General features: G+C 35.9%; 2 protein-coding genes across 8 annotated transcripts in view; both read left to right on the top strand.

Moving 5' to 3' along the window:
- LOC102007188 (torsin-1A-interacting protein 2) overlaps positions 1–26,056 on the top strand; it is a 30,809-nt gene extending 4,753 nt beyond the window's left edge. For 3 of the 7 annotated variants that reach the window (XM_013521287.1, XM_005374980.2, XM_013521279.1), the window contains 4 exons: positions 18,068–18,242; positions 20,126–20,626; positions 23,497–23,598; positions 24,384–26,056. In XM_013521287.1, the coding sequence (XP_013376741.1) occupies positions 18,209–18,242; positions 20,126–20,626; positions 23,497–23,598; positions 24,384–25,144 (1,398 nt within the window). In that variant the 5' untranslated portion in view covers positions 18,068–18,208 and the 3' untranslated portion in view covers positions 25,145–26,056. Of the gene's footprint in view, positions 1–3,505; positions 3,548–9,974; positions 10,065–13,734; positions 13,857–18,067; positions 18,243–20,125; positions 20,627–23,496; positions 23,599–24,383 lie in introns of those variants that run through there. The other 4 variants (XM_005374979.2, XM_005374981.2, XM_013521272.1 and 1 more) reach the window with 4 other exon arrangements.
- On the top strand, positions 10,059–12,476 carry LOC102006871 (torsin-1A-interacting protein 2). The gene has a single exon (XM_005374968.2). The coding sequence runs from the start codon at positions 10,446–10,448 to the stop codon at positions 10,839–10,841; it is 396 nt and encodes a 131-aa protein (XP_005375025.1). The 5' UTR covers positions 10,059–10,445; the 3' UTR covers positions 10,842–12,476.
- Positions 26,057–26,300: the final 244 nt, after the last annotated feature.

Here is a 26,300-nt window from a genome sequence, read left to right as displayed (position 1 = left end):
AAAGATTGAAGACCATTTTTGCTGCAGGGTTATCATATTACCTTGAATGACTCATTTAAGCACTATTTTATCTAGTGTTCTTCCTAATGTAGAGATAATACTAGCTTGAGTTCTTCTATAATGAACAAATAAAGTAACTGAAATTTACCTAATTTAAGAATTCTCGAGTATTTTATTAATACATTGGATTTTGTACTGTATATAGTTTATTTTTTTATTTTTATTTTATTTCATTTTTGTTGGTACCGGGAGTTGAACTCCTGACCTCAGGCTTACCAGGCAAGCACTTACGTGGCTGAGCTATATCCCTGGCCCTATATAGTTTATTTTTGACGAAGGAGTCATTTTAAACTACACTGCATAGGAATCCACTTTTAGTTTCAGTGCTACTTGAATTTCCTAAATGAAATTTGCTCAGAGAAGCTTAGGCTGTTATATCAATTTGAGATTATACACTAAGCCAGCTGTGAGAGCGTGAAATCTTGGAAGTGCTACAACCTCCAAAAATGGTATAGAATAAAGAATTGGCAGTTTTTGTTTTGCATCTGAATATTTTGTATCTTTTGAGTCCCTTATTAAACTGTATCCCATGAGATGATATAGTGATAATTTATCATAAGTTTTGTACAGAATATAAGCGTTTGGAAATAAGGGTGGGTATCTTCAACATTGGTTATGCATATAGTTTTGGTTTTTTTTTTGTGTGTGTACTGGGAAGCAAACTCAGTATCTTGCACTTGCCAGGCAGGCACTTGTGCCACTGAGCTATATCCCCGGCCCCAGTGAGTATAGAATTTTAAGTCTGGTCTGAATTCCTGGTGTCACTGTGTTGGCAGAAAACTTGCTAGCTCTGAGCCCATTTCCATATTAGTAAAGTGGAGATTGATAGGGTCATTTGGAGTATTAAATGAGGTAGTTTAAGGACTCAGAATAAATGGAAATTGCAATTACTAATTGGAATACTCTGCTTTTTACTAATATTAAAGGAGGTACGTAACATGATTTTGGTAATCAAAATAGGAAGAAAATTTACCTGTAATTTCACTACCTCCTTAGATTTTTTTTAAATTGTTTTTTACTTTTTGCATATATCTCTCTAGCTTTTGCCTATAAGTGTACAAGAAATCAAATTTAACACATTGGTTGTTAAATTCTGAATATTTTAACTACTGTATATAAATAGAACTGTTTGATTTTGCCTTTTTTCTGATCTGTTGGTGAAAAAGCAGCAGAATTTTGCTTTAGTACAGTTTCCACTTGGCTTTTCTCATCCCCCCAAGTAAAACCTCTGGTTTTTGTTTTATAGCTCAAGTAATAATGATTATCAATTTTTGAGGACTTTTTTTGGTGCCCTCACAGTGATGTTGCCCATATCTCATTTAACCCTCAAATTGCATCTATCATCTAGGTAGTATTACTACATTTTGTGGTTAGGAAAACCAAAGGCAGAGAGAGAGAATTTAAGTCGAAAGTTACTCAGGCCTAGGAGTCTGACTTTAGCAGAGAGCTATGCTAGATTCTGTAGGTATGTATAGACTGACTGTGTGACACTAGATCACATCTGTAGGAGGGAACTGATCCTGGAAGAATGACTTTCAACTTCTTTTACTAAAAGGAGTAGTATTTGTACTTCATAATTACTTGAATCACCACATTAGTACATTTTAGTGCCTTAACAGATAATGACATCCACCCATGTTTGTATTAGTTGTAGCATTAAAAATATTTCTGCACAGGCAAGTTCTTAAGATTAAATGTTTCTTTTTAAAAAAATATTAGAGATAAAATGAACATAAAGTTCATAATAAAGGAAAGCTAATTTTTCTTTCCAAGAGGTATTCCTTAAAACCTTATACTGTATAGTGAGCACCAGAATCTAGTAAACCTGTTAAAATACAAATTCTTGCAGGAGACCCTCAGAAATTCTGGTCTAGTAGGTTCTAGGATGGGGCTCAAGAATTTGTAGTTACAGGAAATGCTGAAGAATCCCAGCTAAAGAGTTTGGTAAAGTAAGAAACAGTTAATTGATATTAGTGGTAAACTGGGTATAGTGGTACTTTCCTGTGATTCCAGCCATATGAAAGATTGAGGCAGGAAGCCAGCCTGGACAATACAGTGAGACCCCATCTCAAAAAACAAACAAACCCACAACAGACTAGTGGTTATTAAACCAGTTGGCTGACAAGGACACTCAAATGCAGTGAGCACCCAAGTCTTGGGTTTTTTAAGGGAGCAGTACTTCTTTGGAGAAGTGGTTGATTCCAGAGCTAGGGCAGAGAAAATACAAGATGTTTGTGGAACATGGGTCTTGAAATTAAGGAAGAGCTCAGAAAATTTTGGGGCTTGTTGAAGGAATGAGAGCAAACTTGAAGCATTGAGGTTAAATTGAAACTCTAGACAGAATTTGAACCATGGACTTTTGATCTGGTAGGGCAAAGTAGATAAAATGTACTATTGAATTTCTAAATAGTTGTTTTCCTTTATAGTCCCTTCACCTATCCATAAGTATGCTAGCAATGTGCACATGCATGCGCACACCTGTTTTGTCAGTTCTTGACAAGCACTCTGCAGCTGTTTTCTAATTTAGGATTGTATTTTTTGATTGGCTTATTTACCCTATAGGACAGTGTGTGCTAAATAATACTGAATATTGTCATGTATATTCCTTCTTTCAGTGAAGTTAAGAATTTTCAGAATTGAAAATAGTTCCTCACAAAATAAATTGAAGACACTTTTCAGGAGCCTTCGTTTTTGTTTTCAACAAAGAGTTGTTTTAAATTACGCACATTTTAAAAAGTGTTATTCCTTTTTTCATACTCCCTAATTTAGCATCACTAAATTCATAACCAGCTATGACATATGAAGGAAGCTCTTAAGATTTTACTTTGTGGAACAGCTAATATTTAATTGTTTGATCAATTTTGCGTACCTGTATCTGGTAATCTAAGCAATTACTTTGAAGACAATAATAAGTAATACATTAATCATTGTTGATTTCCTATCATCATGTTTTGAAATTCTGTATCATTTTTATAGTTTTCATGTTGTTTTGTTATTTTCTTTTTTCTTTAAAATAAAAACAAATCTGAGCAACTTCCTTGAGGATAACAATATGTAATATAACAACCACTGTTATTTCCTATCATTTTGTTCTGAAACCCTGTATCATTTTTATTGTTTCTGCTTTGCTTTGTTTTTGTCTATGTTGTTGGTATTTTGCTATTGTTCTTTTTTTATTATTTGCCTTAAAATTAAAAAAAATAAAAAAAGATTTTACTTTGTATATAACATTTATCAGAGAAACTATTTCATGCAAAGACATTAATGGTTATTGATTGACCTTAGACTATAATACTACATTGATCAGAATACTTAAAATAGGAATTCAAGAGAGATCAGAGCATTTTTTAAAAATGTGCACTTTTTTTTTTTTAAGACAGGATCTTACTATGTAGTTTAGGCTGGCTTTGAACTCATTGTGTAGCCCAGGCCAACATCGAATTTATGGTGATCCTCCTGTCCAGGTTTCTGACTTCTGAGATTACAGGTGAGCACCACCATGTCCAGCTACATGTAGGTACCTTTTGCTTTTGTATATCATATATAGAATTTGGTTGAAGGTGTTTTAAGGATATGTTGCCTGTAAAAGTTACCCTGATCCTGACTCAGTTTGAAACTTATTGTCTTGCTACTGAAAAGAACAATATTTTGATCAAAGACAAATTTGAGCTGGGTGTGGTGGCTCATGCCTATAATCCCAGCACTCAGGAGGCAGAGGCAGGAGAATCACTGCAAGTTGAAGGCTCCCCTGTGCTACATAGTGAGTTCAAGGCCAGTTTGTACTACATAGGGAGACCCTGTTTCAAAAAGCCACACACAAAAAAAAAACCTATGAATTTGAGCATATTTATTAAGGAAATAGCAATGACTGCAGTAGAATTTTAGAGAAGGTACATATTTAATACATATGTAAAGATTCTGGGGTTGATATAAACTTCAGTGGATTAAAAGAACTACGTTTTCTATGATGATGTTAAAGTACTATTTTTTTCCCCCTAAATTTTCTCCTAATAAAGTTTTAGGAAGAAACTTTGGTTTACGTTAGTTCTTACACACCAAAAAGATGATTTATATTTTCTTGTGTGTGGCATTTGTGTTGTCTAGAAGTTTTTTAGGCATTGTCTTTTTTGAACAGTGTTGAAAATACTAGTATACTGTGGGCCTTCCTAAATGTCTTATGATCTTTACAGGTGATTTTTTTATAGTCATCTAAAAGTTCTGAGCTTTCACCTACAGCACTGGTCCCAATCTGTATACTCTGGACATCTAGAAGTCTTAAAAGATTTTTCTTTTTGTATCTAAAGTAGTTGGCATTGTACCTAGGACGCGGTGGTTTCCCCTTAAACTATTTTAGGGTAAGGAAATTTTAAATTTATTGGCAGCATTTCTAAAATATTAAATTGTTTACCTTAGGTTAACTACTTTTGAGGGGTTAAGGAAGGAAGCAAATTCAGGATATCTGAATCTTTGTAATTTCAATTTATAGGCATTTTAAATATTCTAGTTTAAAATATTGTACCAGGGTTTAGCAGCATATCATACTGTAATCTCAGCACGTGGGAGGCTAAGGCAAGAGGAGTGAGAGTTTGAGGCCAGCCTGAGCTATACAGGGAGATCCTTCCTCAAAAAATACTGAAAGTTTCTTTTTCCTTTTTTTTTTTTTTTTTTTTTTTTAAGATACTGGGCATTGCACCTAGGGCTTCACCCATGCTAAGCAAGCACTTTACTGCTGAGCTACATCTTCAGTCCTTTTGTAATTTTTTGAGACAGGGTCTCATTAAGTTGTTGAGGCTGGCTTCCAACTAGCCGTCGTCTTGCTTCTGCTTGAGCCTCATAAGGTAGCTGGTATTACAGGTTAAGTATATGATACTACACTGGGCTTGAAAGTTTGTAAAACTAAGATTAGTAACATTAGTTTTTGCTTTATTAGAAGTTCTGATTGGCAGATCTACACGTCTTATTAATAAAAATGATAAAATTAAATCACTGCAAGAATGGAGATTGCTTGAACAGCTTTGGAAAATGAGGTTGAAGAGTGGTAATTCTAGAAATAAAAGTTAACCTTGGTAGTAAAATGACCTGGAACTATTAAATACTTAATGGTTCTGAACCATTTTAGACTGCTTCAGGAGTTTGTTAGTATGTATCATCTTCCTGGAAAAAACATGGTAGTACCAACCTATAATTCCAGCTGCCTGAAAGGCTGGAACAGGAGGATCGTAAATTTGAGGCCAACCTGGGCAGCTTACGGAGATCCTACCTCAAAATAAAATTTTTAGAAATGGAGTGGGGAACCTAGTGGTAAAGTGCTTATGTCAGCATGTGTGAGATTGGACCTCTAGTACCACACACACACTACATATGTATATACTTTTTTTTATATGTAATTTCAGAGAATTCAGGACTCCTTGAAATCTGTATCTTTTTGTGTGGTTGGGAAATTATAAGGGACAGTTTTTCCCACTCAACTCCATTATATACAACAATTAAACATATTGTATATTTTGTAAACAATTTGTGAAAAGAAAGAAAAGTTTAGCTTTCTGTTTATGAAGGGCAGTATTTCATGGTAGTTGAGAGTGTAAGTTCTAGAACCAGTCTGTCTGGATTCAATCTAGTTGTTTCTCAGTTACTTGTGTGACATTGGGAAAGTTGCCTAAATTTTATTTTTCTAGCATAAGGATAATAATCTGTCAGTGGGTTATTACAGCAATAAAATTGTTAATACATGTAAAGTGTTCAGAACATAAAGTAGTACTACCTGAATGTTAGCTATTGTTATTTATTTAAGTATTGGTGGCTTAGCTATTGTTATTAAGTTGTACAATCTGTTGCTAGTGAATACCTGGCCAAGTGAGGTTCTCCAGGCTGCCTTTTGCCTGGAGGAAGGGCATGTTTTCTAGTTTGTGCAGAAGTTCCTCACCCAGATTCATTGCTTCATGGAGTATGCCAAGATACAAATCAGCATTAGAGAGCTCTCTTTTACCTATTTCTATGAAGAAATAAAGCTTACAGTTTTACGAGAGAAACAAAGCTCTATATTCTTCTTTAGAATCCCTCTTTTCTAGTATGAGACACCCACTTTGCCTCTGAGCAGAGTATTTGGTGCCTCCTCTCCATGATGTGATTTGATTTGGTTTTGCTTATAATTTTTCTCTATTGCTTTACTCTTTATTGAAATTATAAAATATTTAATAGAGGTAGTACAGGCTATTATGGTTTATAATACAGTGAACATTTCTCCATCAAGTTAAAAGAAAAATTTTATGTTTATCTTTGAAATTCTTCGAATGCCTTCCCAGATTATGTCCCCTTCCCTCTTCCGTCAAAGGTAATAATTATCCTGAGTTGTTGCTTATCTTCGAGCTTTACTGTATATTTATTATTAAACATAATTAATTTTGTATACTTTTTTTTTTTTGGTACCGGGAATCTAACTCAGGACCTTGCACTTGCCAGGCAGGCACTATGCTGATTAGCTATCTCCCCTGTCCAATTTTACCTACTTTTAAAACATGTAAATGGAACGTTTACCTAAGAATGTAGGTTTTTTTCTACTTTTTTAAGCTCAGCATTCTTGAGTTTCTTCTGTATGTGTATGATATTCCATTGTTTGGCAGTAACTTTATTTATTTATCCATTTTATTATTCATGAGCATTTTGGCTGTTTTGTGATTACACAGTACTACTGTTAGATTTTTATTCATTTTTTAGCAATACATTTGTGCAAATTTCTTCAGGGTATATGCCAAAAAGGGGAATTGCTAAGATAGAGGAAATACACATCTTTAGCTTTACTGGACAATGGCAAATTCTAAAAGTGATTTTACTTATTTGCACTCCTATCTTTATAGAGTATACAGATTGAAGTTACTCTTTGTTGCATTTATTTGAGATATTTCCATTAAAAAGGATGACTGCAAGTCATTTATAGGAAAGTGGATGGATCCTGAGACCATAATGTTAAGTGAAGTCAGACCCAGATGGTTAAATACTATGTGATTTCTCTTATAAGAGAAAGCTAAACTATAAATAAAGGGTAAAAATGAGAATGGTAGGAAGCAGACTTTTTGGAGATGAGAAAGTAGATCAGGGGAAATGAGGGGGGTGATTATTAAAAGTTATCAGGATATGATACATATGTACCAAGTCATCAAGATGAATGTAATGATTGTGTATTACAAACATGTACTGTACTACTAATAAAATATTTACTGTGTACTTAGGGCAAAAAGCCCTGTTGTTAGTTTATATTTTAATGATAGAAAATAGCTTAAATACATACTATAGCAAAATGTTACAAGTTTTGTGGGAGTAACAAATAAAGCAAGGAATGTTGCTTCTCTACTCTTAGAGCTGTGTGATAGTTTAGGCCTGGGCTTCCTTTGGTTATTGACAGAGATACAAGTATAAGATTGGTTCTGGTACTTTCAAGCAAAAAGTGGTAGTGAAACTGTGAATGTTGGTGGAGGTTGCTAGATTGGGAATCTTTCCAGGAGCATTTCCCTTCACTTTACTTCTATTTAATCCAGTAGTGTTAAAGCTGAAGAATGGGTTGAGGCTGGTAATGAGTACACTTGGAGATCTAGAGACCCCTTTTGATTCTTGCCTATATTGGTTTGAAGGTGCAGGGAAGAGGTGGCTTGTCTGAAACATGAAACAGTGGAGTTCTCTTTATTTCAGGAATACTTGGAGCTATGGTACTTGCTTGCCTCATAAGGTTTGAGAATAAAGGTTGAATCGAGCCCTCAAGCTTTTAGAGCTCTCTTTTGACTCTTGAAAGTGGGAGATGAGAACTGGTGGTTTTGCCTAGAGTATCAGTTTTGTTAACCAGTTAACAGTTTACCCCTAGTGTCCCTGTGCAGTGTCACGTGGGCAGTGTGTTTGTTTACCTACTGACTATCCTGAGCATTGCTTGGCTGGTGTCATTTCAACCAGTTGATTCTTGTAATTGAATAAATTTGATGAAGTTGTCATTTTTACATTTTCTGTTATGTTATAAAAGTTAATGAAAAATATGCGATTTTTGGTTGTCCTGTATTTAAATAATTGGATTGGTAAGTGGTTAATTTCACCAGCCTGGTAGATGGGAAAATGATATCTTGCTATGGTTTTAATTGCATTTACTTGATTTACTCTAAAAATCCAAAATTATCTTTTAAATGTCAGGCTTAGTCATGTAACGTAACTTCTATCATTTATGTTTAATGAGCTCCACAACTGGGGGGATTTAATTCACTGTCCATATATGCTATAACTAGATCTAAGATTTAGTTCAGCAACTGAAATTTTATGCTGTTAAAACTGTTTTCAACAGAAATGCAGGGAAATTTATTCCCTATCTTGTCACCAAGTAAGCCCTTGAGTTAACAGCCATACCTTTTGTTCACCCTGAGGAGCTGAATTGGTAGTCCTCACCCATACATTGTTACCTAACCTCACAAAACATATCTGCATACCTACCTGATTGTCTTTGACCTGCTTTGTGGCTTCCATCAAAATATGGGCCCCATTTCGTAGCATTGTCAGTTTCTTCAGTTGTATTTGCAACTTGCCATTTGAAAATCAAGCATCAAACTATTCTTGAGAGTCTGTAAGGAAAATGCTTTGCCTGGCTACAGTAACGCTGTAATTCCTACTTTTCAGACCAGTTCTTCATACAGTGCAACCACCTGTTTGCTCTCTCTCGTGACCTTTATTCTCACGATTGAGCCTCAATTTACAGAAAGAATACTGGAGAAAGCCAGAGTATATATTTTGATTGGATCTTCTGTAATAGATCTTAGGTAGCCGTTTAGTTGTTCCCTGTGTCCTGTTTTGCCACTTGTTTACATGTCACATCCAGTGTTGTGAGGAAGTGCGAAGATAATGATAGCATCTGCAAATTCTAGCTGGTTGACTGCATTTTCCAAGATAACTCAGGTCTGTTGTTCAGGGCAATGCCTTACTTGCCTTCTCATATGACCGTGTGGGTCAACCTACAAGATACATGTAGGCAAAGAGATCTGCACTGTTGGTTTCTTTTTTTCAGCTTTCAAGTGTTTTATACAATTTCCTACTAAGAGTATTACATAATACAGTGGAACCTTGGGTTGGTGAACTCAATTCTGTCAACAAATCTGGATACAAACAAAACTGAGAGAACCGAATCAAATTTACCCGTAAGGTCAACATTGACTCTAACCATTGAATTTGATTTGGTTTTCATCCAGCTCAGTTTGCATCCAGACTTGTGGAAAGAATCAAGTTTGTGAACTGAGGTACCACTGTAATTTTGTAAACTTTTTCCTGGCTGGGCTGAAGTCTGTCATGGACAAGTTATCCTTTGTTAATGTTATCACATACATTATGGGAGTATCATATATGGCACCCATTTTACAGAAGAGAGATACTAGTGATCTCAAAGTTTACCAGATTAAGCATAGTTATACCAACTTTATTATACCCAAAATGCTAAAGTGATATAAAAAAGTAAGATCCTAAAAAAATTAAGTCTGTCCTAGCATAAATCCTAAATGATTCATATACCTTTCTACTGCCCATATAAGCATAAGAATAGTTGCCAAAAGATAAAGTAGTTTGAACTCATACTAAATTGTCATGGGAAAACACACAATTCTCATCTACCTTAACTGACCCAAATAATTTCTAAATGCATGTTTCTAATAATATTGTGAGCAACTGCAAAGCCCATATGAGTCGTCTGAAGTTTTATCATTTACAGGTACGTGACGCATTCCCAGATCCTTCAGCCAACTCAACACCAGCTACTTCTCTGTGACTGGGTCCAGATTAAGGTTCTCCCAAGACAGACTTCATTGGATCCACGTTCAAGAGGACTGCCAGGGTTTCCTGAGCCCTCTACATCGCTGTAAAGTGCCAAGGCATTAAGACTTGGTTACGTGTATTACAACGGCAAGAGTGCCAGCACCAGGAAAAAAGACTCATTGGACCTGTCAGCTTCTTTATATCACCAAATGTAATAACCTTATCTACAAAGTAAAGTAAGCCAAGTTCCTCTGTGTGACACCACAACCACCAGATAAAGCCCAAGGAAAAAATAACTTACTTAGACTAGAGTCCTGTCTTTCCTTGAGAAGCTGAGATTTGGAGGAGCTATTATAAGATCTGTGCTGCTAGTAGGTGACTGATAACATTATAGACTGGATTGGTCCCTGAGTTCAGAGACTTGTGATTGAGTGAAAGATAGACAACGAAATCTTGAAGAATTACACTGAGGTGCAAGCCAAAGTTAACCCTCTTCAAATAATGTTTGTTGAACTAAGTTGCTAAACCAAGTCTGTAACAGGACTGGGAGTTTTTGCCTCTTACCAGTTTTGCCTCTTGGTTTTACATTGCTCTCTGTATTGTCTTTCTAAGTCCAGATGTTCTCAGACAACTCACATTGTCCTGATTGTGGACAACAGTGGTTTCCTAGTTTAGAACTAGGCCACTGGTTGTACCAAACTGAACTTGTTGAAAATGAATGTTACCAAGTCTTTTTAGACCGTATTAATAGAGCTGATTATTGCCCTGAATGTTACCCTGATAATCCTGCTAATAGAAGCCTTGTTCTTCCTTGGTCTTTCCCACTTGAGTGGGCTCCCCAAAATCTCACCAGATGGACCTTTGAAAAAGCTTGCCATCCTTTTCTTCTGGGTCCTCCACTGGTTAGAAAAAGGATACATGATTCCAGAGTAGCTGGTTTTAACCCTGCATTACAGTTAATCTTGACCAGAACAGACAAAACATTAAACAAAAAACTTGGCCAAAATAAGTAACTTTTGTAGTGGTCAAAATCATAGAAACTAGAGAGTTTGTTCTAGTAGCTTAAGGAAAATGAAAAAATAACTAATATCTCCTTTTTATTTTTTCTTTTCCTTTTTGTTTGTGGCGCTGGGGATCAAAACTGGGGCCCCACACATGCAAGTAGGCAAGCACACTACCGGAGCTAGTACCCCAGCTTTTTGTTTCTAAATTTGATTCAGATTGTCACTGTGTTAGGGAACTCCTTAAATTGTTTAGTCTGCTTCTGTGGCCTACACTTACTGTGTTCAGCATGAATTTAATCAGTATTCTAGACAGACTGCTTATCTAGAATCAGACTAATCCATAATCCCTATAAGCGATGTTTTGGAACGAGCTTGTCTCTCCTAAGAAGTTCTGGAGTTTAATTATTGACATATGACAAGGTAGTCCTGAAGGGTGGGCCTTCTATTGTGTGCTCCATAACTGTATTTCTAACAATAACTAATGTGGGAAAGCATACTCATTGTTGCTGGTTTCTAGATTATTCCAATAAATTTTAATAAACTGTTGTTTTAAATACCCCCGTTATTAATGGTAAAGATGTCTATATGTGTACATATCTAAAATTTATTCATATATAACTGTTTGCACCTCATTGGTTTTGTTTGGCCCATCCTTAAAGTGGTTGTCAGAATATTAAAAACTGGTCACTGTCAGAGAAGTCACATTCTGTAAGGCAACACTTAACATAGGTTACACAAAAAGATGTAAAAGTACGGCCTGTTTACACTTACTTGGTTCTACATAACTAAAGACTGTCCTGTCTTTGTGGTGACTGAACTTAAAATGTCCTGTCCTGGAAGTGGGAAAGTACTTGTATAGACATTTATGAAAAAAAGAATTATCAAGATTCCGTATATATTCTGAACGGTCTTATGGGAAATGTCTTTTGTAAAACTAACAAAGTCTTGCTAGACAGTGGCTGCATTTTAGCCTTTTGTTACTCATGAAACTCCTGAAACCAGTGTGACAGGCAACTTTGACAAAGCTGTTTAAAATCTTTCAGAAGCCATTGAACAATTTTTAAATTCAACTTAACATGCTAGGTAATTAGTGCTTAGGTAGCAGCTCAAAGATGTTATCAAAGACCCATGTTCTTTCTGTCCTCCCCTCTTGGAATCCTTGTGTTTGCTTTTTGTCCTCATGGCTGTTTCCTCAGTGAGTGATATATAGTTTGTTGCACCAGACGTTTTAGCACCAACCAAAAGCTGAAAGTAGGGAACAGAGGGCTTTCTCCTTTCAATTCTGACTTTCATTTGGGAATAAAAATTTTCGCAAAAGTCCCTAGAATATTTCTTTTCACATCTCATTAGAAGGTACTGGTGCATGAGAATGGGAAAGCCTGGCAAAGGGGAATGGAATTGGCATTCCCCAGGTAGGCCACGTTACCTTCACTGGTAAAATCAGAATTCTTTCAGGAAGGAAGCAGTGGGGAATGAATGGCTATGGAAAATGCAGTAAATCATACTTGCCACATGTTGTAAAACCTAAATTTGTTATCCTGTATAAAGAATGTACCCCACAAATTTAGCCCTGTATCTGCCTTATATCTGTCATGATGGCAGTTCTCTCCTGTTATATTACTGAATAAACTGTGGACTGCTGAACTGAGTGAAGACTAGTTAGTTTATCAGTGTCCTGTAATTAAGAACTCGCTATTCTCAAGCTCTTAAAAAAAGGTTTATTTGGAGATACTGCTTTTGAGGTTATTAGGATCCTTGTTATTGTCTCCTAAATTTTTTCTAGTTATTAAAGCATGCTTATGCTCCAAGGACTATAAAACATTTTGCATATGTGACATTTTAAATATTAGCACAATATAGAAAAAGTCTTAATTTTTGTTTTAACCAATTATATTAAATAGTAAGGCCAAAATAAAAAGGTTTATATCATTGGTTTCTCAATCAATACCTAGGCACTACCTGTTTGAAATGCAGTGTCTTAATCTAGAAATTCTGATTACTTAGATTGTTTATAAAGTCCAGGATTCTGTATTTATAAAGTCCAGGAATAGCACCTTAGGAGATTCTTGTGCAGGTGTTCTGTGGACTGTATTTTGAGAACCACTGCAACAGTACATCCATAATCTTTACTTATATGGGTTAAAGGGATGGGAGCTGAGTAAATACTTAGAATACTGCAAGGTATTGACATAGTAGTTGGATTTTTGGGTTAGGGCTGCTTAGCCAGTAAAGTTTGTACAGGTATTCCAAAATTTGAAAACCTCTGAAATCTGAAACATTTCTGGTCATAGGCATTTTGAATAAATTATATTCAGCCTGTGTTTGTTACACTTTTCTTTGCCAGGTTTCCAGTATTTGAAGGTCCCTGGTGATATTTTGGGTCATAACTTAGCCATATTTTTTTGTTTAATTAATCAGGACTGTCCCAGTCCACATCACAAACAGTTCTTTTTGGTGACATTATATGCTGAGTATATGGGACAGTGAAAGGAATTAAAAAAATTAATATTACAGTGAGAAGAGTAGTTTGCTTTCAAACATGATTATATTGTCATACACGTTACATGGTTATATGACTCAGAAATCAATGTTGTATGTTAGAGCTCATAAAATAAAGGAAAAAATTTAACAAGGCTTTGTAACTTTCAGTTTAGGACTTTATATTGTAGCTTAAAATACAGATTATTGTAGATTATTCTCGGTAAGTCCATATAGTAGTTGCTATAAATAATGAATTTTATTAAATGTAAATAGGCTACTAAAATTCAAACATCTAGGAAGTATCATTATCTAAATTGTGCCAGCCATATTAAACTATAGTATAGAAGAATAGATAATATTACTCATAAAGGTAGCATTTCTAAGATGACCATTATAACTATTGCCTGTTATTTTATGGCAGACTTGGGAGTGGAAACATGCTGGGGCAGATGGAGAAGATGTATTTACCAAAGAGATGACTTCATGAGATGTGGGTGACTGAGATAAGATTCATTTCTTAAGTTACAAGAGGAGGAGGCTCATGTAAGCGGACAGGCAAAAAATAAGTCTAGCATCAAAAGAATATGTGGCAGCCTGCATATCATGGCTGTGTGTAAAAGTGAAATGAGCAGTACTCCTTTCCAGTTTTTCCCTGGCAACTCTTGGACATGATTTGAAACTGCTTTGTTTTAGAGACAGGGTCTACAATGTGGTATTTTGAACTCACTGTGTAGCCTGGGCTGGCCTTGAACCTGCAGCTATTCTCTTGCCTCAGCCTTCTGAGTGCCAGGATTACAGGTCTGGGCCAACATGCCCAACTAGAACACAGCTCTTTCTGGAGGAATGATAGTCATCTTTCAGCCAGCTGGCCCTTTTATTTTAATTCTGATGGTGTTAAATGACCCTGGTACAGTATTTTATTTATTTTTATTCTTATTTTTTTATTTTTTGCCTTTTTGAGACAGGGTCTTGCTATGCAGTTCAGGCTGGCCTTGAGCTCACTTTTGCAGCCCAGGCTGGTCTCAAACTTGCAACGATCCTCCTGCTTCAGCCTTCCAGGTGCTAGGATTACAGGTGTGCGCCACCATGCCCGGCTTTCAGTACAGTATTTTAAAGCACTCTGTTACATACATTTTCATCTATGAAATAAGTATATTACCTATCATACTATTATGGGGTTTAAATGTAGCACATACCAATCATATGTCACCTAAGGACTAGGAAAAGTTAAGGAAATAAGGCAGAAATTAGAACTAGAGAATAAGATGAAGTCTTAATTTTAGAACAGGGATAGAAGCCAGTTAGAACTTGATGCTGAGTTATTAAAAACTTAAATCTCCTCATGAATGAAAAGATTGGTCTTGGGACTCAGGTTGTCGGTAGTTGTGAGTCAAATGTTGTTTGGTTAAAAAGGTGAAGAGGCCTGGAGGGATAAATGACCCAAGACAGATCCTTACCACATTTTTAGGCCCATTTATAATTATGGCAGATGTAACTGCTTTATGATTGCTCATCATTTCCACCCATGTGGTGCCAAAAATTAACATTTCACAATTGAACTTGGAAGGAATTCACCAAAAGTAAATAGCTTTGTGCCAATGAGACACATAGGTCTCTATCAATTCTTTGTTCCAAAAGATGCCATCAAAGGTATCTTTTTGGAAACGCTTATGGGTTGGTTTTTCTTACAGCAACAGAAAGTCTCTGACCACTCCATTTTTGTTCAAGATGAGGCTCTGCTTCATTTGTAATTCTGAGAGTCCTAATGAACACATTTCCTAATACGGATTGGACCCTGTTCAGAATATTGACCTGTCTCTAAAATTGATCTCCAGCTCTCCCAGATACCCACATGACTTTTTGTGAGGATGTGTTAAGAACTATTCTGTGTTTGTCCCATTTCTTCATTGTAGCAGTGAGGGGAATACTATTTCAACCAGGGACAGTGATGATGTGTTACAAAGGGTCCAAATAAAGCTAGAGGATTGATGTTTGCTTGTGACAGGAAAGGTATATATTAAGCATTTGTAGAAATTCAGAAATATGTTTTTCTTTTGTTGCTGTTTTTTGAGACAGGGTCTTGAACTCACTGTGTAGCCCAGGCTGGCCTTAAACTTATGATGGTCCTTCTACCTCAGCCTCCTGAGTGCTGGAATTATAGGCATGCACCACCATACCTAGCTTAAGAAATATGGTCCTTTTGCAGATCCTTTTTCCTCTAATGTAGCTACCAAATAATAGATTTTGAAAGCGTTTTGTTTGCTTTAAAATTTGAGAATACATATAGTAAATATACAGACTTGTAAGTTTGATGGTAGAATTACTTTCATTACCCCAGAAGGTTCCTCATGTTTTCTAGCTCATGCCCCTTCTCCCAATAACCACTTAATCTGTTTTCTGTCACTGTAGATCACAACCATTTGCTGTGCCTAACTTCCTACATGTGGAGTAATTTTGCACCTACTTGTATGTGGCTTATTTTAGTCATAGTTTTTTGATTCGTCTATGTTGTGATATATAATGGTAGTTGATCATTTTTAGCTGTTTGTTTAGTTGTTTTTGAATCCCTGTGTAGTAGTACTTTATGTTCTTAAATTGTATATAAATTCTATAATGATGTGCTTTTACTATTTGAGTTGTAATTCCTTTTTTTTTTTTTTGGTACTGGGAATCGAACTCAGGACCTTGCACTTGCCAGGCAGGTGCTGTGCTGCTGAGCTATATCCCCAGCCCTCATTCATTTTAATTGTTGTATATAATATTATATTATGAGAGTATACCACAATTTTTTTTACCCACTTCCCTATTAATAATTAGGTTTTCTAGTTTTTCCTCATTTTAAACAGTATTCTAGTAGACATACTTGTGTGTGTGAATTTCTCTAGTACATGTCTAAAAGTGGAGTTGCTGGTGTGTAAAATGCAGTATACATATGTCTTGGCTTGCTATGTTGCTCTCCCACTTGATAGGAACAGTTTTCCTCACTGCTATCTCAGTATCCTTACCAGTACTTAGTATTGGCTGGTTCTTAAATTTTTACCAATCTACTGGTTGTGAAATGGTATCTTAGCATTAATTTTTTTGCACTCTTTGAGTATTGTTTCTACATCCTTGTTAGGCTTTTAGTTTTTCTTGGTTGATCTGCTTGTTCATCTTTTTTGCCCACATTTTCATTTCATTCCCACTTATCTTTTACAGATTTGTGGGAGTCTATAAATTCTGGATATTAATTCTGTATTGGTTGTATGTAATGTAGATATTTTTCTATTAATTGTGATAGCAATAAAAAGGAAAGTTGAAAGCCCAATCCCAGAATCTTGAAAAAGATAAAAGAACTCTCCAAATCTGAGAGATGTTTCCTAAGTGTTCCCAGCAGAAGAAGGGCCTGTTCTGTGACTCCTCTCTTCCTTTCCAGTGTATGTACTGAATAACTTTTTATTCATAGATTCATTTTTTCATGTGTTTTTAGAATAAAATGGAGTTCTTACTATACATAGGGCATGGCATTTAGAATTTTTTTTTTGGGGGGGGTCTTTTTGAGACAGGGTCTCGCTTTGTAGTTCAGGTTGGCCTTGACCTCACTTTATAGCCCAGGCTGGTCTCAAACTCGCAATGATCCTCCTGCCTCAGCCTCCTGAATGCTGGGATTACAGGCATGTGCCACCACACCTGGCTGGTATTTAAAATTTAACCTTTTAATTTATAAAATTTAAATTGTATGGAAGTATTGTGAGAATACAAAAGATAGTTGTTAGCCTCTCAAAGTATAAGAAATGTTAAGTTTTACAAAGCTTTCTCACATATATTTTTGTATTTAATCTTTAGATCAATCCTTACTTTCATTTTTATAGGTAAAGAAGGTTAAATATAGGTCTGATTTTTATTTTTCTATTAACTGAGGGTTGGATCCAGAGTCTTGAACATGCTGCAAGCACTTTGCCACTCAGCTACATTTCCAACACCTGTCCCCTTCCTTCCTTTTTAAAAAAATCTTATTTTGATAGAGTCTTGTTAAGTTGCCCAGGCTGGCCTTTAATTTTGCAGTCTTGCTTTAGCCTCTAGGGTAGCTGAAGCTTACTCACCCAGCTCAACTTGTTTTAGACAGTAAGATTTAACTATAAAGTTATCTGATTAAGTTTCTGTTGCTTTGTTCTCTGATTTTGATTCTTTCATAGAGAGCTAATACTCTGTGTATCAAATAAGTTTGCATAATTTGTAAAAGAGTACTGGAAAAGCCACTAAGAAATCAGTGACAAATTCTAAATATGTACATTCTAGTTCCTCAAGGCAGTCATTGTAGTTTGTAGGTGGCACTTCTGCATTGTTACTTGTTAATAAGTGAAAGCTTCTGGTTGGCATTCCATGAGAAAATAAACCTGAGACAAAATGAAGACATAAAGGAAACCTGCAATGATTGCCTCAGTGGTGATTTAAATTTCTACTTTCAGAAGTATTTTCTAATTTCAGAGGTATTTTCTTTAAGATTCTTATTTTTTATACTTTTTCAACTGCACTGTAATATATTTGGTGATTGTGACATCTATACAAGATGAATAATGTGAAGCTTGTTTTTTTTTGTGGTACAAGATTTAGACTATGATCGTGGTGAAAGCTGGAAAGGAATTTTCTTTACTGAAAAGGTTTCAGGGAGGAAATATTACTCCAGACTAAGGAGCTTTAATAAATAATGCTGAAATTGGCATTTTGATTTCATATGAATAAAAAATCATTTAATTTTCTCTATTTTATTTTAGTCACTGTATAATCTTTGTTTCCTGGGTCCAAGGGAAGCATGAGTGTGTTGGGAGTTGGGACAAGAAGAAAATAAGATATCTTCACAAAGAAACCCAGGCACTAAAAAAAAGTAGTCCAAACTGAAGAGATAGAGCACAACCATGACGGACAGTGGACTTAGGGATCCTCCAGAGGGTAAGACTAGTTTGCACAGCACAAGGTTTGTGCTTTGGGAAACTAGGGCTGTGCTAAGAGAGATGACTAAAACCTGAAATTTTGAAGTAAACTAATTTCAGTAGTTTAATTTGCTATGATTATTTTTATTTTTTCCTCTTTACTGGATTTTATCACAATACCAGCCCCAGATATAAGGAAGATAAATGTTTTAGAGGCTGCAATATTAGGTACCTATAGTGACAGAATACAGTGTATCCTTAAAAAAGATGCTAGATCTTTATAGTTATGTTTATAAAATGCAAGAAACTGGTGCTGTGTATGTTTAGAGGAGCTATTTCAATTATAGGTAAGAATGAGATTAAGGTCTTCATCCTCCTTATAACATATATAAAATAGGCAAAACAAGAAATAGATTTTTCAGGGCCAGGGATGTAGCTCAGTGACCCAGGACCTGTGTGGCAAGCACAAGGTTCTGGGTTTGATTCCTGATATAAACAGAAAAAGAAATAGCTTTTTAAGAAGAGAAAGAGGACATACTTATGTTACATCATATAAGGAAGTTTTTAAATATATAAAAGAACAGTATAATGAGCCTCTTCCCTACTCAACATCCGACTTCAATCTTAGCGACATAATGCTAATCTTGTTGCTTGCCCTGGATTATTTTAATGTAAATCTAAGATATTATATCATTTTATTTGTAAATATTTTATATCTCTTAAAGATAGCTTCTTTTAAAACAAAGCTGAAAATGAAGTAGTTATTATTCCTTAATAACATCACATATCCTGTCAGTATTCACATATTCTGAATTTCCAAATTGTCTCATGATTTTTTTTCTTCACAGTCAGATCCTCTTTCCACTTTACATTTAGGCTGCACATTACATTTTATTGATGTATTGCCTAAGTTGTCCCTCTAAAAAAAGCTTTATTATAGAATATTTCAAACATAAAAGAGAGATACAGTGAACCTTCATGTACCCATTAAAGAATTTAGTTTGCTGTCAGCATGCCTGATGCTGTTTCATCTACACTCCCTCACTTCTGCCTTCCCTAATCATTTAGTTGGAGGAAAGTCTAGATAGCCTGTAATTTTCTTGAATATGTATCTCACAGAAACTTACAACACCCTAATCACACCTAAAAGATGAATAATACTTTTCTTAAGATTATCAAATATTGAGCAGTCAGATTTTCCTTATTGTCTCATAAATGGTTTCTTCAGTGATTGGCTTATTTAGGACTGGGTCCGAATGTTATATACTACACATTATATTTAGTTGATGTACCTTCTAAGGTAGCTTAACCCTCTTTTTTACCTTTTTCTTGCCATTTATTTTTATTATTTGCTAATTACATTCTTGGATACTGAGTATGAGCTCCAGAAGCTTAGTGGATACTGAGTATGAGCCCTAGTAGCTTAGTCAGATTCAAGTTTAATTGTTTAGCAAGAATATTTCATAGGAGGGGTAGGAGTCTTCCTGTTGCACTGTACTGGGAGATTCATGATACCTGGTTTTCCATTTTTTTGGTCATGTTAAGATTGGTCAGTGGGTGTAGCGTTTGTCAGTCTGGTTCATCCATGATGAAATTCCCCACCAGCCTTTGGCATGATGGTTTGAGCTGCCACTGATAACTGTTGCCTTTCATTAGGGAAAAGAATATATTTAATATAACCAAAAATTCATTCTGTCATTTAAAATTGTTTTAAATTACTATTAGTTGTTAGCTACACTAATAGGATAATGTTTGTTTTAATTACCTTTAATGGGATGCAAGTGAAATAATGTTTCAGAACAGTACCTTAGAAGCCACTATATAAATGTTAATCAGGGACTTATAAAATACAAAAATACTGTAATTTTTTTCAATGAAAATTTTAAATTTTTGTCTCACTAGACTCTCATTTGGAAAATGATCCATCAGTGAATTCTAAGGAACAGGAAACCACAGTCACAGCAAGTTCCACTGAAGAAGCTCAGACCCCATGTCCTGCCTCTGGTCTTAAAGATCACCAAAAGCTAGAGGCAGAAGGTCCAGAGAGTCAAGGTACAAGCGAAAAATCAGAAAATTCACATGAAGCAAATGTTGAAAAATATCCAAAAGATAAAACAGAGGATGAAAACAAACTGAGTTTTCAGGATGGGGAACAAAAGGATCACCTCCCTTCAGAAAATCTGGGTAAAGAACCCTTGGACCCAGATGCTAATTGTTTTCCTTGTGACAAGGAAAGAGCAGATGCAGACTTGGGAAGCAGCTCTACCTCTCTTCCTGAGGAAGTAAAGGACAGAACAGAAGCTTCTCAGGTGCCATCTACCACAGACCTTCAGGAGGCCCAAAGTCCTGGTCATTCCAAAGAAAAGAGTCAGGATTCACTGAGGAGGCGACAGCCTGCACCAGGTGAGGGGACCCACTGAAGTATTACCTTGCTTTGTTTTGCTCTGTTGCTGAGAACATAGCTAAGTCAAGACCTTTTCAGAGAACTTTTATCTTTTTTTGTGGTACTGGAGATTGAATCTGGTGTCTTAAGACACTTTTTGCTGAGACACAATACTTGACACTTGCAACTTAGGAGAGTTTTATTTTGGCTCACAGTTTTAACAAGTTTTGCATGTTTGGTAGGCTTAAATGTAGAAATGGCATTATTGAAGGCCCTGATATGAAGGAAAAGTGTTCATGTCATAGTGGCCAGGAAGCAAGAGAGCCAAAGGAAGAGCCAGGGAAGGAGAGATGCCCTTCTAGGTCATGACCCCAGTGACCTGCCTCTAACCAGATGTATTGGTTACCTTTCTTTCATTGCTGAGACAAAATACCCAATACCCAAATTAAATACCCAGTACCCAAATTAAAGAGGGAAAGGCTTATTTAGCTCACAGTTTGTGGAGGTTTCAATCCATACTTGGCTGGCTCAAAGGCAGAATGGCACCTGGCATAGAGCAACAGTTCATTGTGGCAGAAAAGAGCAAAAGCAGCAGGAGCAGGGCTCTTTTGCTCCCTTATACTGCATGCAGAGACTATCCACTCCAGGGTGGCTGTAGCATTCACACCCATAATCCCAGCACTGAACAGTGAATCAGTCAAAAACTCTAGAAGCCTACCCCATGACTGCATGGGGCTTTGGGGAGGACATCTAAACACAAGCCATTAACACCAGGTCTCACCTCCCAACAGCACACTGAGCTAACGAACTCATCCGTTCGACTGACCCACTGATGATTGTAGAATTCTCGTGATCCAGTAACTTTCAAACACCTGAGAATTTGGGGGGATACCCCAGATCTGAACTGTAACATTATGGCCTTCACACTAAGATTCCCTTTTTTATTTTATATTTTGAGACAAGGTCTTGCTAAATCACTAACTTTTTTTCACTAGCCCTTTTTAATTTTTATTTTGAGACAGTCTTGCTAAGTCAGTAAGATGCCCAGGTTGGACAGGCCGGAACTTCAGATCCTCCCTCCTTAACCTCCCAGAGTGGTGGGGATTATAAGCCTGTACCACCAGGCCTGGCTTTTGTCTTGACTTTTAAGAATTAAGGACTTGGAGGTTTGCCCAAGGTCATGCAAACCAGTATGATACTGGAATGAAGTTTGTCATTTCTAAGACTAGCTTATTCTGCTATTAAATTACCTGCCATACGTAAACTACATTTTAAAATAGTATTTATATAAATGTAATACAACAAAAAGGATACAATAAAAATTCTTCTGTAGGTTTTTATGTCTTATGAGGATATTTCATTTTTAAAAATTTTAAATCTTTTATGCTTTGGGAAACTAAATGTTACAAAAATCAAGAAATAGATGTTCTTTTTCATGAAAGGTAATAGTATATTATCCTTGACTCAGTCATATTTCAGTTTTTTATAAGACTGAGCAAATCAGTTAATTTCCACACCTGATTTTCTATACTTGCATATTATGGAGAATATGCATGCCTTCTCTTATGAAGGTAAGAGTTGCAGAGTGCTAAATCCTTAAATGGAACTTATGAGCTGTGTGTTCTAGTTTTGGTCCTACCACTTGATAATTTGTAATGCCTCAGTCGAGTCTCTTTAATTTCTTTTTTTTTTTTTTTGTCTTTTTGAGACAAGAGTCTCGCTATGCAGTTCAGGCTGGCCTTGAACTCACTTTGTAGCCCTGGCTGGCATTGAACTCACGACAGTCCTCCTGTCTCAGCCTCCCGAGTGCTGGGGTTACAGGCATGTGCCACCATGACCCGCTTTTTTTTTTTTTTTTTTTTTTTTTAATTTTTTTTTTTTTTTCGGGGTTTTTTTTTTTGGGGGGGTTTTTTTTTTTTTTTTTTTTTTTTTTTAAGTTTTTTTTTTTCTTAAGGGGCTTTTTTTTGAGGCGGGCGGGGGGGGCTTTTTTTTTTTTACTATTTTCTTTTTTGGTACCAGGAATTGAACTCAGGGGCTCACGCTTGACAGGCAGGCGCTGCACCGCTGAGCTGCATCCCCAGTCCAAGTCTCTTAATTTCTTAATACTTTAGTTTCCTATTTATAAAATGAAAAAGCTGAGTCTTTGTAGCTCTAACTTGTGATTGTATATGTGGGTCTGATTTAAACATATTTTAAGATCTTAGCCCACAATGCACATTAGCCAGGTGTGGTGGTGCCCGCCTGTAACCACAGTACTCTGGAGGTTGAGGCTGGAGGATCATCAGGAGTTCAAAGCCATCCTGGGCTACATAGTGAATTCAAGGCTAGCCTGAAATATATAGTGAGACCCTGTCTCAAAAAACGAAACAAAAGAAAATGCGTATTTGTCGGTGCAAAAGAATATAAAATATGTGACACTTGTTCACCAAGTGTTTGATCAAAGGCTAGTAATTCACATTTCAGTGCAAATAAATACTGATTTAAAATATGTTTCATTCATTATGCATTAGAATAGTCCGTGGAAACAAGGACTGTACCCCCTTCTTTCATTGTGTGTCTCTGATACCTGGCCACAGAAGCAGCTTTGTGGATGTTTGTCAATGAATAACTGAATGTAATTGTATGGCGCATTTTCAGCTATCAGAATTACACAGGTTTACTTTGAGTAGGAAAATTGAATACTGTTTAAAAAGTATAGTTTATGTGTAAGAAAGAACCTAATATAGTGGAATGCCACTACATTTCTGGCACAAATGATCTGTAGTTTTCTTTGTATAAAATTTTACAAAGTACAGAATTCCTTAGTCAGTTTGGTGAGAGATACTAAGGTATAAGCAGTCTTAATTAGTATAATGTCTAAAATGATACCGTTTCTTTTTTTTCCTCCCAGAGACTGAAAGTCATAATCAAGAAACACACACATTGGGAGAAAACAAAAAGACTGAACAGAATACGATAAAAAAGATTAAGAAAAAGAGTTTTTGGAACTACGGTGAGAACAAACCTGTGTTTATTGCAGTGTTGATTCATGTTCATAAATCCTCAGTGAAAATGTCTAGAGTATTAGTACACTTAAATAGTTTAAACATTGTATTAATATTTTTTAAAAAATGTTTGATAATGAATTCTAATAAAGCTTAAGGGTATTTTTTCCTTATGGGTAGGGTATTGTCTGATATTCTGCTGAACTTCATGAAATGGAAATTCTCACAGTAGGAAGGGTTTTTTGTCTTTCCATAAGTAAGAAACTAAAACTGCCTTTTCACAAGGTTTGTGGGTTTTTGTTTTTGTTTCGTTTTTGGTCGTGGTGGTGATCAAGATTGAAACCAGGGCCTTGCATATGCTAAGGCAAGTGCTTTATCACTGAGCTACAACCCCAGCTAAAAACCACCTTTTTAATCAGTGTGTACTAAGTTCTCAGGGGGTGTATTTAAGTTTTGACTCGTAAAAGATGTTTACTATGTGCTGTAAGTACTTTGAGAAAATGGAAGAAAATCTTAATGGCTCACTAAAACAAATCATTAGTAATAGCAAAAAATGCATGACCTCAGCTTTTACCTTATAGCAAAGATTCTGTATATTCAAATAATTGAAGAAGAGATTAGAGAAAAAGTATTTCTGGCAGACTTTAATAGTAAAAGTTTAAAATATTTAGGCAAAGGTAAGTTAGAACTTCTGGTAAAACCCAATGGTAATCTCTGCTTCATTTCAGTTTTACCACAGGCTTTTTGACTCATGTGTTCACTGAATTTCTGTTACTTTCTCATTCTTCGACAGGCTCTATAGTTTTTGGTTGCCTGGTGGTTGTGTTTTTTGTGCTGAAGTTTGTTAATAGCTACTATTCATCTCCAGCCCAGCAAGTGCCTCAAAATCCAGCTTTGGAGGCTTTCTTGGCTCATTTTAGCCAATTAAAGGATAAATTTCCAGGCCAGAGTTCCTTCCTGTGGCAGCGAGGACGTAAGTTTCTCCAAAAGCACCTCAATGCTTCAAACCCTACTGAGCCAGCCACCATCATATTTACAGCAGCTCGAGAGGGAAGAGAGACCCTGAAGTGCCTGAGCCACCATGTTGCTGATGCCTATACCTCTTCCCAGAAAGTCTCTGCCATTACAATTGATGGGGCCGAGAGAGCCTTGCAGGACAGTGACACAGTCAAGCTGGTTGTTGACTTGGAGCTGAGCTATGGATTTGAGAATGGCCAGAAGGCTGCTGTGGTACACCACTTCGAATCTCTTCCTGCAGGCTCTACCTTGATCTTCTACAAGTACTGTGATCATGAGAATGCTGCCTTTAAAGATGTAGCCCTCGTTTTGACTGTTCTGCTGGAAGAGGAAAAATTAGAAACAAATGTAGGCCCAAGAGAAACTGAAGAAAAAGTGAGGGATTTACTCTGGGCTAAGTTTACCAACTCAAACACCCCCAGCTCCTTCAACCACATGGACTCAGACAAATTGAGTGGGCTGTGGAGCCGTATTTCACACCTGGTGTTGCCTGTCCAGCCAGTGAGGAACATAGAAGAACAGGGGTGCCTTTTATAAAGTTAAGCAGAGAGTTGGTCATCTTAAAGCCTCAGTTTATGAAGAAGTCATTTTAAAAGGCCTTCCATTTCTGTGGAAGGAGGTTGATAAATATGAAGGAATAGCCTGAGAAACACAAGTGAACTTACTTTAGAAGTTTTCATTTTTTGCTATTTGTAAAATCTTTCTAATCTAAGCTTTGAGAAAGCTAAAAATTGACCTTACATGATTTTCTTTGCCTTTTCAAGCAAATCAGGTTTAAAATATTGTATATAAAACTAAGGAATTTTTTAAATCCCAAAATAGAGCCACAGAATCATTATATAGGAAGGTATTCTCAGAGTAACTATAGAGTAAGACTAAAGAGTTATTTGGATAGTCTTTGGAGTAAAGCCCATGTTATAAAGCAGTGGTAATTTTTAGAAAATTTTTGTATTACATGTTAAATATTTTTAAAACTCATTTTAATAACCTAGTTGTAGGATTATGTCTTTTACTTAATTTGCACTTGGGTAGTGTGAAAAAGGAAATAATTTAAACCATTAAATCTTTTTCTAATACTGTGTAAGGCACTATCCTTTTATTGTTAGGAAGCTGAGGTGAACGTGACCATGTTCAGAAAATATTCGTAAATATTGGAGTGAATGAGGAAGTTGTTTATTTTTATTAAAAACTGAGAAATCCCCTTTGGTGTATCTTTACTTCAGCTTTCTTGAATCACTTAGAGTAGAGCTTCTTAAACTATCAGTACCTGTACCTCTCCCCTTGGTATCAGGGTAGTTCTGCTTCTGCCTGTTTTACATCGTGGGGTTCTATGTAAGATTCCATTAGAACAGGGAGTTTCACTAATAATGAAGTTTGAAAAACATTGATTAAATGAAAGAAGATCTTAGAAATATGAGTAGAAAAAGTTATTAAAGATATCAAACCTTATGAGTAGGAAGATGAAATAGAGGTTTATTGTATAGATCTACTATTTATAAAAAAATAGATGAACAACAAAATGTATAAGCTAGCATTTACTAACATTTTTCTGATGCTTTCGTTCATGTCCTTAATCATTTCTGTCCATACTGAATGGGGTTTTTATAATTGTCAAGGATGAGAAAAGAATAATTTATTTATCTTTTCTTTTCTTTCTGTCTTTTTGAGACAGGGTCTCACTATGCAGTTCACG

Source organism: Chinchilla lanigera, unplaced genomic scaffold (assembly GCF_000276665.1).
Source record: "Chinchilla lanigera isolate Chin_1 unplaced genomic scaffold, ChiLan1.0 scaffold00005, whole genome shotgun sequence".
NCBI lineage: Eukaryota > Metazoa > Chordata > Mammalia > Rodentia > Chinchillidae > Chinchilla > Chinchilla lanigera.
This window is presented reverse-complemented; position numbering and strand designations above follow the sequence as displayed.